Source organism: Diadema antillarum, unplaced genomic scaffold (assembly GCF_040938485.1).
Source record: "Diadema antillarum isolate AM-2024a unplaced genomic scaffold, OU_Dant_1.0 seq00001289_RagTag, whole genome shotgun sequence".
Classification (NCBI taxonomy): domain Eukaryota; kingdom Metazoa; phylum Echinodermata; class Echinoidea; order Diadematoida; family Diadematidae; genus Diadema; species Diadema antillarum.
Window position 1 is genome coordinate 35510 of NW_027272068.1, and position 14494 is coordinate 50003.

The 14494-nt window shown below is 37.1% G+C and overlaps 1 protein-coding gene across 1 annotated transcript in view; it reads left to right on the forward strand.

The window, feature by feature from the left end:
- LOC139707955 (transmembrane protein 164-like) overlaps positions 1–14164 on the forward strand; it is a 36129-nt gene extending 21965 nt beyond the window's left edge. The window contains exons 3-6 of the mRNA XM_071619945.1: positions 554–670; positions 7364–7445; positions 8809–8909; positions 10834–14164. Coding sequence (XP_071476046.1) covers positions 554–670; positions 7364–7445; positions 8809–8909; positions 10834–11034 — 501 coding nt within the window. The 3' untranslated portion in view covers positions 11035–14164. The remainder of the gene's footprint in view (positions 1–553; positions 671–7363; positions 7446–8808; positions 8910–10833) is intronic.
- The last annotated feature ends 330 nt before the right edge of the window (positions 14165–14494 follow it).

Consider the following 14494-nt stretch of genomic DNA (forward strand, 5'->3'; position numbering starts at 1 on the left):
GCTTCAGTATGCCTAACAGTTAGACAATTTACATGTACATGTATGCACTAACATAGTGATGCACCTGACACAATGCATAACCAAGTGAATTATCATCATCTTTATTTTGAAAGCTCCCCATCAGTTATGCCTGACAAAAGCTACAGTGTCTTAAAACCAAATAGGTCTGTAGGCTACACTGGAGCGGTCATGATAACATGTCCTGTAGATTGGTTGTTGTACAAGTGTATGTGCATGGCATTACTACAGTGTATGAATCAGGGTTGAACAAAATTCCGTGATATAAATTTCAGTGAGGTATGTAGACTGCTGTCCGTATAACAGCTGTGCTTTGAGCAACATTGATGTCTTTTACTAGTTACCATTGTCCTTTTTAACAGGACCATGAGTCTGCAAGCAATATGATGCATTGTGCCGTTTGCTGTTTTCACCCTTCTCCCATAAAACATTTCATGGATGTTGGCAATTATTGCCGTATTGTTCGACTCCTTTTTTTTTTAATCAAATGAAATTGAAAATGGAAGCTTTCTTTGTTGGCAAAAACTCTTTCCAGATCTACCTCCTAGCAGCGCCGCCCAGCAAGCTTGTCACAGTCATCTTCAGAATGCAGATTTCTGCTCTCAGCTGCCCTCTGCTTGCCATAGTCTTGCCTGTACTCAACACAAGAGTGGTAAGTGCCCATCACAGATCTTTGCTCAGCTGTGGCTGGTGACTGCTGTACAGATTATCGTTGTTTTCTCATTAGAAACAATTAGCCTCATTTAGATTACTCTCTGTAATCCTCGGATCAAACCCTTTGAGAATTTTGCTTGCTGAAACTACAATCTCTAATTGTACATGCAACCTTTGAATTTTACTGCATATGGTATAATGTTATGAATATTGGAGCAAGATTACTAAGAATTGATTTTGATTGATTAAATTTGCTCAAAATTAAAAGGAAATTGAATATTTGTAAGTTCACCAACTTGAGAGAGGAACAAGAATTAGGAATCTCCTAGATTGTAGGCCTATTGTTTAGAATTGGTCATGTAATCTATTCTTTTAAACAATATGTTTTTGAAACAATACTAGCAGGTAGATATGAATGACAAGGAACACAAATGAAAGATTAATGTTTTCCTTTCCCTTTAAAAAAGCACACACACCAAACATGACTAGTAAATGTCACACACACACTCACACACAAAGATAAACAGCACAAAATCGCAGTGTGTGGTTTCTATGACTTCATTCATTACAGTGTGTAGCTTACTGTAAAATCAGAAATTTTTCTGTAGTGTGCATGAAAATTTTGCGAGGTACCAAGATTCCCATTAAAATGTATACAAAAGGCTTTTTTTTCCCCCCACAATACATAGAACACTAGTGACAATTTGCTGAAGTTTCATGCTGCGAATGTTTCTGGTTTTATAGCAGTGCTGCATTAAACAGCCTGCCTAAGCCAGTCAGTCTACATTGTGAATGGGACTAACATGCTGTCCAGTGTTATTTTTGTCAGTAGTATCGTCTAAGCAGAACTTGTAAGCAAATGACACACACCCTTTAATACTGAAAAATATATGTTTTCCATGAGTTTACTTCCTCAATTCACTGAGATAGTGGTATCAGTCTTTTCAGTCACACATTCTCTGTGTCTTGTCAATAGGCCAGGGAGGCTGTACTGCAATTTTAAGAAGAATGGCTCTTCTCATATTGCAAATTGTAAAGAATGTAATCTGTCTGCTGCTAATAATAGTAATAAATTGAATAGTAATATTGATGTTTACAACATCCATATGTGACCTGCAAAAGCACATCTAGCGTTTCTTTACATCAAAATTCCTATGGAAGTTTTGAAAAGGGTAGACGTCAATATTTTTGTGCAATTAAGTTTTTGCACTGGGTAGCTCAAAAACATATAATTTGCATTTTCTTGAATTTGCACTGCACAATTTTCAACCTCTACAAAAGGAACAGATAATATTGTGAATAAATTTTTGTGGGATTTAGAATTTGCGCTGGCCCAAAGTAGCGCCAATCACGCAAAAATAAATGTACTGCAAAAATTTCTGTGTTTACAGTATGCTACATGTATAATATCTTCAGCTGATGCTTAGCTTTGAATAATACATGTGATGATAATAGACATACCGGCAACTTGTGAGGTACCGGTATTGGATGTACAAACAAGGAGATGCTTGTTGTTTGTGTGTGTGTAATGAGCATTACCTGTTGTGTGTGCTACACTTAGTGAAAGTATGACAAGTCAAAAATAGAATGCTAATCAATAGGGCATCAATGGGGAGAATAGAATTCTGCTTGTCAACTGGAGTCTAAACTAGGTGTTTTTGCCTAGACTCTTCCCCAGTCACAAGAATGGTAAGAATATAGGGGTCTACTAGCCTGTGCATAAGATAGTACATTGTATTCAGTTCAAATGCTGCAGGCCATGTCATTTTTTATTTACAATTACTGTATTTATTTATTTTTTTTTTCAGTTGAAGCGGCTCTTCATTGATAGTCAAATTAAAAATTCTGTTTCATTCCCACGTGACACAGTTCACAAACAGTGAAAAATATTTGATGCTTTACTATAAAAAGACATTATGGTAACCTTCCAGATCAACCTTTTTCATGGTAGCCATGAATTAATATGAATCTTTTGGGTTTTTTTCAACATACATCAGGTATCATAGAGATAAGACTTATGAAGAGACTTTTGAAGTGTTGTGATAATGAAATGATTGAAATTCCATTTATTATGTTGCACTCCTGGCTGATAGTGGAGAGGGATGGTTTAATGGTAGCATGGCATCTGAGAAGTCTGTGATGTGTATTTTATAGGCTGAGTGTAACGTGTCCCTCATAGGCCTTGCTTAATTGTCCCCGCCGAGCGAGTTCGAGCAGGGGACTATGAAACGGGCTCCGTACGTGTGTGTGTCTGTGTGTGTGTGTGTATGTGTGTGTGTGCATCCGTGTGTGATCAAAATGTTCAATTTGCTACTTCTCTGTCATTTATGAGCCAATTTTGGTTCTGTTTGCTTTATATGATAGCACTACATGGGAGCTTTGAAACTTCTTCACAGAATTTCAGTTGTGACCTTTGACCTTGACCTTTGACCTATATTGTACATTTTGCTACAACATGCTACTCCTTCGCCATTTCTAATCCGATTTCGATTCCGTTTGCTTTATGTGATGGCACTAGGTGAGGGCATCAAAACTTGTACACAGAATTTTGACCTTTGACTTCTTTGACCTTTAACCTTGATTTTTGACCTATATTGTACATTTTGCTACAAAATGCTACTCCTTCGCCATTTCTAACCCGATTTCGATTCCGTTTGCTTTATGTGATGGCTCTAGGTGAGGGCTTCAAAACTGCTACACAGAATTTTGACCTTTGACTTCTTTGACCTTTGACCTTGATTTTTTACCTATATTGACATTTTGCTACAAAATGCTACTTCCGGCGGGGACATACAATTGTATATACGCACCGCGTAATTTCGACTTTTCCTTGTTTCAATTTCAACAGACTACTATTAATGTTTATACATGTACTATGATGCATTGAAAACACTTGGTGCTTGTGAAGTGCTTTTTTTTTATTTACAATGTGGTACAGTTGTATATGTACAGTGTATGTGCTCAAATATTGTATGCCCAACCAATGCCCCGCCAAAAAAAAATTTAAATAAATAAAAGAGGAAAATTTGCAAGAACAATAAAAAGAATGATCCCCATGCTGTTGCTCTAAAAGCATGTTTATGCGTACCGGTATCTTCCAGTAAGATACAATGGTGTAAGTCTCCATTTCTAAAAGACTGGGAAATGCTTGCATTAATAATTTAAGGCAATTTTAGTACACATGTGTATCCATCTTTATGGTACAAGTGTACTCTCTGATATTCCCATCACATTATTTGTACTTGTATGTACGTTTGTACACTGGTGCATATACAATGTAATTTACAATGTCCATACATTGTACTTTGCTTTGTACATTGTTGTAAGGATCGATCAGTGACAATTTTTGATTAAATCCATGGGTACTCTATCATATACATTCCTTTGATGAGCAGTAGACACATGGCTAAATACTTTTTAAAGGGGTATTCCAGACGATTTTCATAATTTCACATCATGTACATTGTAGTACATAAATCGACAGCTCCATGTACATGTATAGATTTGTGGAATTTGTTGTTGTCCTTTCAAAGAGCAGAGAAACCAATAAACTGAAAATCTAAAACAAATTACACTAAACAGTGTTGATGACTTTAGAGCCTTACAGATTTCAGAATTGTAGGTAGTGTAATTCCGTTACAGTACCGCCTGCATAACAAGTTCACCTGTGAAGAATCTATATTCTGAAGGTACATGCACATGTACAGTGTACCTTACATGTACATGTACTGTATTTTGTTCTGCTTCCTTGAGCCGCAACTCATGCATTCTTATGGCGAGGCTGCCATGTCATCATCCTTGTTCATTGAAATTTGTTACAAATTTTGAAAACATTCTCATTCCTTATCCCAATCACTATAAATTCTGAAACTCTGTACTCAGTTTAACCAATTTATTTTGTTCAAATGTAAAAGTCTGAAAATCATCGTGAGGTCCCCTTTAATGGTACTTGATTTGCAGGCATTTGGAAAAATACTGAATATTTGAAGCACAACTATGCGTGTCACAGCAGATGTCTTTTGTCAAGCCTATCAAAGCTCATTTGCATACAAATTGGGTGTTCATGTTATGTGTGTGATATTGCAGACACATGTACCATATAAAACATAAATTAACACACTTCCGTGATCCATGAAAAGGCCATCCTGTCTTGTGCGAAGGAGAAAATGTTCAAAACCTACATACAGCTGTAACATGGGTTGCTAACATGAACAATGGCCCTTCATTAGCAATGAGATTAATTGGATATGAAAGAAGATCCCATGTGCCATGGATAATAAATGCATTCACTATATCTACACAGTGAAATATCATCTGACATATCGCTCTCATATCGTGATGAAGTATCGATTCCTACAACAAATGGTGACAATAGCCTCATTAATCATGGGTAAGGAACAGAACTATACCGGGTGTCCCAAAAAAAGCGGAACGGTGGATTTTCAGTACCTTGCGTTCTAAAAGTGATATATTTTTTGACATTATTAGAAAGAGCATCTTCCGCAGAAGACCATGATACCAAAATCATTAAATTTGGTTCAGTACTTTTTATTCTACGCCAATTTCTGTAAATGCAGTCATTTTCAATTTTTTGCGACTTATGAGATAATAATTTGGGCGCGACGCGCGTTCCATACGGTGAATTGTGTAAGCTCATTGATCCATGTCAACAAAAGATAACGCTTTCATATTGGGAGCGCGCACACACACACACAGACAGACACACCCACGGTTTTTTCCTGGCCCGTGCCTAATGTGAAATGCTGTATCTTTTGTTGACATGGATCACCGAGCTTACACAATATTCACCGTATGGATCGCGTGTCGCACTCAAATTATTATGTCATAAGTCGCAAAAATCCGGCGAAATTTGGCAATGACTGCATTTTCAGAAATTGGCGTAGAATAAAAAGTAATGAACCAAATTTGATGATTTTGGTATCATAGTCTTCTGCTGAAGATGCTCTTTCTAATGATGTCAAAAGATATATAACTTTTAGACCGCAAGGTACTGAAAATCCACCGTTCCGCTTTTTTTGGGACACCCGGTATAGGCATGTAATGTCAGCAATAAATCTCTCAGAAGTGTCTGCTTTGAACACAGAATTGGAAGCATTAATTGTTATATATCATGTGAAGCTTAAAGGGGAGTGAAGCCTAAACACAGTACAGCCTGTATACTTGTACATGGATTGGGGGAATGCAGCAGTAAAACTGCATTTTGTGTTCATTTTGTATATTGTCTAGTTGTCGTGGCCAGACGGAATTGTCACCACAAAAAAAAAAAAAAACAGTTTTCTGCAGAGGTAAAAGAAGACACCATGTACACTCTCTCAAGGATCATTCATTGTGTTCTATCTGGTCTTTGAGAGCATGGCATTGGATGAACTTTAAATCCTTTGGTTTTGTTGTATGGGTCTTTACTTTGGTTGGCTGACTGGTTTGCACTAACATTTCATGACCTATAGATGCGACCTCATAAAGAGAGATGCAACTACATTGTATGAACTTGCTCTGATAATGCTAGTTGCCATGGCAACACCCGAAAGGCTCACATGCTGACACAGTTGATAGTTTTCTACCCAGGAGCTGCCATGCAATTACATGCCTGTACGACTATGTTATATTGCAATAAGAACAGTAATAGTGATCACTAGAGAAGCACTCTGAGAGCGCAGACCTCTGCCAAGCAGCTCATTTCCACCACTGATCTTGTTCTTCCATAGAGATCAGTGTTTTCCACCCATACGACTGGTATCCATGCTGAAAATTGCCCGATTTCCCAATGCAGAAGCCTTTTGTTATGTCATCGTCTTCCAGCTGTGCGGCTTGCCTCACCTTAGCAGAAACTAGAGCTCGCACTTTAGTACGTGTATGCAAACCTCAAAAAATGCACAGCTTGAACTCCCAAGTTCATTGACCCTACCTGACAATTAATGAAAATCCTTCATAAAATCCGTACAAATTATAGGATCTCTGAAAAAAAAAAAAATAAACATCTGTTCCATGTGTTATTTTCAACCTTTCCTGTAAGTTTTATCCGAATCTGTTCTCAACTTTTCAGTTATTTTGTGCACAGACAAACAAACAAACAAACAAACAAACAAACAAACCAACACTGATGAAAACATAACTTCCTTCCTTGGTGGAGGTATTAATCATGATGATGATGATGATGACAATATTGTTGCTACCACAAGATTTTCAGATTGCAGATGTTGCAGTATGCTACAAACTCACAAAGTCTGCTTGTCTGGGACAACTACTGTAAACAACAATATTTTTGCGTGATTAATTTTTCCCACTGAGTGGCTCAAAAACTTATTTGTGGGTTCTTGAATTCGCATTAAACTACCAAATTGTCATTTCATTCAAAATGTGCAGAGAAAATTTTGAAGATATTTTTGAGGGTTTGAGAATTTGCACTAGCCAGAAGTAAGTATTGTGGCGCAAAATACACAAATATTAATGTACCTTGAAAATTTATACCTTTATGGTACAAAACTCACACTTGGGCAAGTAATATGACTATCGTAGGCATTTGTCTGTCCAAAGTATGGGGCTCTTGCCCAAATATCAGTCCTGGCGAGTTGGAAAAATGTGAGTGAACAGTGTTAGTGCCAGAAATGATTTATAAATCAAAGGGGGTTCAAGTTCTGACAAAGTTTCCCTGTCTTTTTCTCTCCAACAGCTACCATTCGAGCCAGAATTATATTGGATTCAACACCTTCTCATTTACATTGTCATTCCGCCATACCTCATGAGCCTTGGAGGTCAGTAGAGCTTGCAATTGCTTGAAATCTTAATCCATAGTGCATCCCTAAATGCTGTATGATTTCTTTTCATTGGAATTTGCACTGGTGACATAAAATATCAACTTACATTGCATTATGTTTTGTATTTCCTTACATTTCTTTGAAAAAAAAATCCTTTGAAATCTTAATCCACAGCTTCACTAAATGCTGTCTGATTTCTTTTCAAAGGTATTTGTACTTGCATAACAAACATGTCTTGTAATTCCTCTCATTTCCCTCTCAAAAAGCATGTAGAAATGTTTTAAATTTTCTGTCTCCTTTATCATAAATAATGCTGTGCATGCCATATTTTATACAATGGTTGTAGGCATAATTTGTAGTTGGCATACATTATATTTGGACTTGGTGAGATAGTATCTAGTATCGCAAGTGGTTCATTTTGCGATATAAAGGGGTGTACAGTGATGGAATAAGAAATGCATGTTTCTCCCTTTGAGGAAGCAAAGTTTACAAAATGCAATCTTGGAGATTATACGTTTCATTTGTGCTGCCAGAGGCAACATTTTACATGTTAGTAATTTTGTGGATATCAGTGGTCTTGCAATTTCATGAAAATAACCATTGCTATTATGTGGCATTTTGCAATACAGTGTACATACTGGAATACTGGAAAAGATATGTCATCACAAAAGTAAAGTTGTTTTTTATTTAACGCAAAATGTATTCTTATTAAGTAACAGATATATTGAACAAATGCCCTGTCCAATCTATCTCATTATAGTAATTTATTCTGTTTAGAGGCAACAACCCCAGGTTTGAATAGTTTAGTCATTGCTGTAGCAATGGAAATCAGTGTACTAATTTCTGTATGTGAGCAAATGCAACAATGAAGCACGGCTCCATTGTATATTTCAAGATTTCACTTGAAAACATACCAAGCAGACTATCATCTTGAATTAAGGAATGAATAGATGAATATTAAAGTTAAAGAAATAAATAAAATCATGTGTCCATCAGTGCATGATCAGACAGAACTGCCAAATATCCTCGATTCTCCTGGAGGTTCTCTAGAAATTTTAAACTCTCTTTGAACATTCCTTTAACATAAGGATATAAAACCTCCCTGGTTTTGAAATCTAATAGTTTATCTACTGAGGGGCGTGAAAGACAGTATGTATCTGCCAGAGTGCCCTTTGGAACCTCCTCGAGTTTCATGTGCAAATGTTGGCAGCCCTGATATTGGGAAAACATCAATTCCAGATGTCAAGTGCGTGATTGATAGCACCAGGTAATGATGGACCTCTTTGCATTCAAAGATGGATTGTTTTATAAATAAATCCATTCACAGATGGCATATTATCCTTCTCAATCCTAATTACAGGTGTGTACAAGACGGAGGGAATGTGGGACTTCTCCTGGTGCACTTTCACCCTAGGCTTTCTCTTCCTCTACCACGTCGTCGTCCTACAGATCATTGGAGTCGTGAGTGTGCCCCCCCCCCCCCCCCCCCACCCCATAACTACTGTATTAAATGTGCCAGTGCTCTTGGCTATAACATGTCGAGGCATCTTAATCAATAGCTTACCTTTTCACATCCAGATACATTAATCATACTTTTCCTTTCGTTGTATGAGAGCATTAAGTGCACACACACACACACACACACACACACAAACCTGGCAAATTTTATTTTTGAGGAGACCCAAGCAAGCTTCCTAACATTGCTGATAGTTGCTGTCACCCATCAAACCAATTTCTAGGACCATTATACTATACCCGTATCAAGTGGCTGAGGTTTGCTTGAACTGAAACATCATTAAATGCCCACATTACCTCCATATTTACTCTAGATGGCATAATGGTTTCCTGTCTTGGAAGCAGCCATGATGCCATTGTCATTATGGACTGCAATAATTAACCAGTAGACTCCAGCATGTTGTGTAGAAGTGTTTGCATTCAACCCTTTGGGTAGATTTTATATCAAAGGTCAGTGGCAATAATGTGGAAGGTGTGTTTCTAATTTCAATCTCCACTGTTACAACACTTACAACGACATGTGACCATCCAGCTGTTACTCCTATCATTCCATGGGGTCACTTCCTATTCGTAATCCCAAGATTGGAAACACCCTCACATCCCTTCATACATTGGGTGTTTCTAGTTTGGTGCTAGTGCTGGTGTTAGTGCAATCTCAATATTAGCACCAGTACTGATCCTGAACTTGAAAGCGGTTGGTGTTAGCAGGTTTACCTCATAATTTTGATGCAGTTGCGGTGTTGGTGATATCATTTGCAAGACAAAGCATTCATGGCTGCAGCTTCGGACATTTGACTTGAACCAAGGGCAGTCACTTTTATTTTCATTGTGCAATTCCTGCACTACTATGCTGTGGTTTGGAGATAACACTAGTGTTGAGGATCAATAACTATGATTGTAATTGCTTGCTTCAATCTGACCTTCGGTCTTGGAGCTCGATTTGAGGCAGTTTGTGCATTCTATTTTATCATTGTCCTTATCAACAATGGAGTATGTTTTACTCTGAAAATGACATCACACGTGTTCTCTGTGTTGAGTACTTATCTCTGCTTACACTTGTTTCCAAGTGGAAGAGGCAGTCCAGGTAATGACCTTATGATTTTACGGCTGACCTCTCAATTCAGTGCTGGCCCCCATTTGAGGACTTGATGGAAAACATACATGTCAAAAAGAAACACAAGTGAGCAAGTCATACATTAAATCAAAGTGTAACTGAAATTTCAAACTGGTAATTTACAGTGGTTATGGAATCATGTAAATAAGATATACACCACAAGAATAAAAGCAAAACATGCCAACCGTGTGCAAAAGTGCCAGTTGTAGCATTTTTTTTTTCAGAGTATCATTTTTATATTATATTTCATAGCAGAAATGTGCTTGATACAGGCCATGTTATGCTAATGCACAATCGGCACTGAAGGGAGAATGTAAAGTAGCAATAAAGTTATTCTCTGTGGAAACCAGAGAGAAAGTCATTTTTCATCTCAATGTTGCCTCTGAGAAATGTGATCATACCTCACCACACTGAAAATTGCGATTCATCAATGTTATTGGTAGCTTTTATCACAGTTTGTCTTCTTCCAGAGGATGCCAGAGAATGTTTGTAAGCAGTTGTCATAGTCAAGTTTTAAAAAATACATAGAGAGGGAAATATAATAGCCAAATATACAATTCACTGTCAAAGCCATCAGATAATGCTCCTACTTACTATATAAAGTGTACTCAATAAAATGCCAACACAAAGTTTTAAGCAAACAGCTGCAAAATGCATGCTGGATCGGAAGCTCAGCAGTCTTTGAAATATGCTATCGAGTCCAGAAGATTCATAGAGTTCTTTTATGTCTTCCTTCGTTTGCACACTCTGTAACAGTTGACACAGACTAACCTGAACAACATGGTGTGCCCGGCAGTCAGTGACCCGTTCCACGGCCCCTTCTACCGCGTCTGCGCCTTCTTCCACCAGCACGCCCTCTTTCCGCTCCATGTAAAGGTCTACACGTACATCGTGAAGTCGCTGATTCACACCGACTCAGAAAGCTGGAACGGTGAGGTCGTCAAGAAGGACAAGTGAAGGAGGGAAGATTGGGAAGAGGAAGACTTCAAAGGCTGAACTGTCAACAGGGCAGGTGTAGCTGGCTGTCTGCACAATACTGGGTATGACATGATGTTATATTGAACAAGGGAACACTGTTGTATATTATGATATAATTACTGGGTCGCCGAACATTTGATGACCCTAGAGGATTCCAAGCAGGGTGCATTGAACAAGATTCTCATTGTTTAGTAGTGGTGGAGAGTTTTAGGCTGACAGGGGTTCTTATGGTCTACATTTGAAAAAGCAACAAGGAGTGGATTCTAACAACCTTGTACATTGTTGGCATCCTTTGCTATTCACCATGTAGTAATTAAAACACCTCACTTTTTGGGATATATATCCTCTCTACAAAGTAGGAATTTATGTTTCATATGGTATATTCTTTTCACAGTGAAGGCATATCAATGGATGGAGTTTACATTTGTAAAGTTTGATACATTTGCTGGTAACATTTTGCTGACTGCACATCTTCACCAACTTTCCAAAGCCGAGGAATAACGAAGCAATACCGAGAGGAATGATTTTCATTGGTGAGGAATATAGCTGATTGAGAGATCTGTGATAGTGTTCCTTAGCTGGTACTAGATTTTGGGAGCTATAAACAGAGCAGTAGGAATTAGCATCACTTACAAATCTCATTCTAAAAGATTCTAATTTTTGCTGATCGGTAAAAAAATGATGAAAGGTGAAGAAAAGATTGATGTTGATTAATGTTTATGAAATGCTAATCAGAATTCATGTGATCATAAAGAATAGTTTTGTATCTTTACGACAATATGAGTGTGCTTGATTTATGACAGCGATTCATTTCAAAAACTGATTCAGAATTTACGACTTCATGATTTATGATTTTTTAAACTATAACACTTTGGTAATGTAGACCAATGACTGAGGAAAGAAAAACAACCAAAGGCAAAATATAGAACAACAAAATATAACAGTATATCGATATACCCTGTTTACATAGCTGAGCACAAACTTACAACAACCAGTAACTACAGTTCTCTAAGCTCATACTACACTAATTATTGGCCTTTAAGGGCACCTCACAAAGAATTTGAAGTATGAAAGCTTGTTTTGCCTGGTACTAAAACTATCCTTGAGATGCCAGGATTAGGGTCAGTGTAGTATTATCAGAGAGTGAGAGTTTTAACAGTGATTTACTGCATTGTATACATAGTTAGAGAAGGGGAAAAACAAGGATAAAGACTACATTTAAAAAGATGAAAAGAAAAAGTCTTTATATCCTCCAGCTATCATTTAACTGGTGGAAAATGAAATATACCTCATTGATGACACGATCAGTGACTAGACTGTGTGCACAAAGACATGAAGAACAAAGATGAGAATGACAAAGGCATAATGACTGTTTTCCATGTATGAAAGTCTTCTCTCTTTTCTTTTGCAATGTCTAAACACCCAATACATTCATTTCGACTTTAAAGACTCTATGTTCATTCTGAAGAGAAATGATAAAGATGAATGAATAGCAGTGACAGCAAAGTGAGCAGGCCTACTCCTTTGCTCCTAATCTTATTTTAAAATGTGTGACTTTTTTGTGGTTTTTTTCTTGCCAGAAAGTTTTGAGAACATAGCTTTGCTCAAGAAAAGAACCAAAGACACATTACATGTTATGCCTCTCACAGAATCGCTAGAGAGGAAGGAAAGAGAATAGGATGATTGCAAATTTAGTAAAAGATAACACAGAGGAAAATTTGAATGTGAGATGATATATATTTATTTTCTTGTGATGTGGATCAGCAAAGTTTGCATGAGACTGCAAGCATCTATTGGAGACAAGGTTTCTTTTAATGAAGCAAGGCAGATTTTATGTGCATGAGACTATTAAAAAGGATTGCACTTTTTGTGTTCACAAAGTATGTGGTCAGATAGATCAGAGTTGAAAGTCTGATTATCTGGTAGTTTTTTGGCCAAACCTTACTTGACATGATATTAGCTGATGATATCATCTTTCATGTCGTGTAGAATGAGGGAAATGCAATTATTTTCTTTTGCTGAATGTTTCCTGGAATTTTCTAGATTATAAGGGGGGAAGAATTATTATATGTGCTGTGCGAGTAATTTCTCTTTTTATAATTTTTTTTTTTTTTTTTTTTTTTAGATGAAATTACAGTTGAAGTAACTTTGTGTTACATGAGATAGAGATGTATAGTGTCTCTGCACTGTTGTGTGTTATTCCCATTTGGGATCATTGTAGGAGACATATCTCAGGACTAGCTTTATGTCTGTTCATTACTTTCTCATATTGAGGAGATATACTGGTTCCTTGTATAGACAAGGTGCTACATAAGCGCTTACCCTATTGCTTGGGGAAAGTGAAAATCAGAGTCGGGCAAGTGTTTTGGAACAATGAGGAAAAAAATGCTCGCCCAAAGCAAAACAGTTTTGAAGCCACCTTTTTTCACTTTCCGCCTTCAAACTCACAAAGGCAACCATGCTGAAGCCCCAAAATGAAACCTGTGTAGTGATGCAACATGCTTTAATTTCATTTCAGCAACTTTCCAATACTTGCGTGAAGAAGTCCCAATGCAGTACAACACCAACGCTTGATCAATCTGAGTTTGTTACCCTAATGTTTTTAAGCGTATGACTCAATGTGTGCTGTTTATTTAGATGATAGTTTTTTATCAAGCCCTTGACTAACAAGTTATTTTTTCTGTCATTTTCTTAAGTTTGTATGCTTTCATTTTCGGTTGAGTAAAATTCATGTTCTGGCAAATGTTCTGCAACAATTCTAAAATCTGCTTGCCCGACTGTTAGGGAAAAAAGTGGTAGGAAAAAAAAAATTACGTAGCACCCTGGTATAGAGGAAAAAATGACAGAAAAGCTGTAAAAGATTTCACCTCACAGGGTACATCACCTAAAAATACATAGTGTGATAAAGACACAACACATGCACACATGTATGTATACATAATAAACATGTACATACGCATAATGCATATTCAAATTTCTCTCATTTCAGTTTGCTATATTCTGGAATTTTTATCAGTACATGATATTCATATGTGAATAGATGATACACATACATACTTATGTACAAATAGACATACCAACATACACACACGCACAAATGCATACATACATATGTACATGCGTAATAGTGATATGATACCAATCTTCACTGGATGTATCAAGAGTCAGCCAAGCCATAAAAAGTAGAAGTCAGACCTCCAAAACATTCTGAACTTGGAGGAAAGAATCTGAATTTTCAGCATTGCCAGCCCTTGTTTCAGTGGGAGTTTCCTGTTTTTCTTGATAATTTTTTTGGGAACTGCTCATTAATCAGTGATTTGATATCTTGTTTATGTTTATTTCTTGATTATGTCTGCCTTTTTTTTATCTTTGTGTAGTCTGGAATTGCACATGTCTACAAGTAGAACTCTTTTAAACGACATTTGCATGAATATACAGG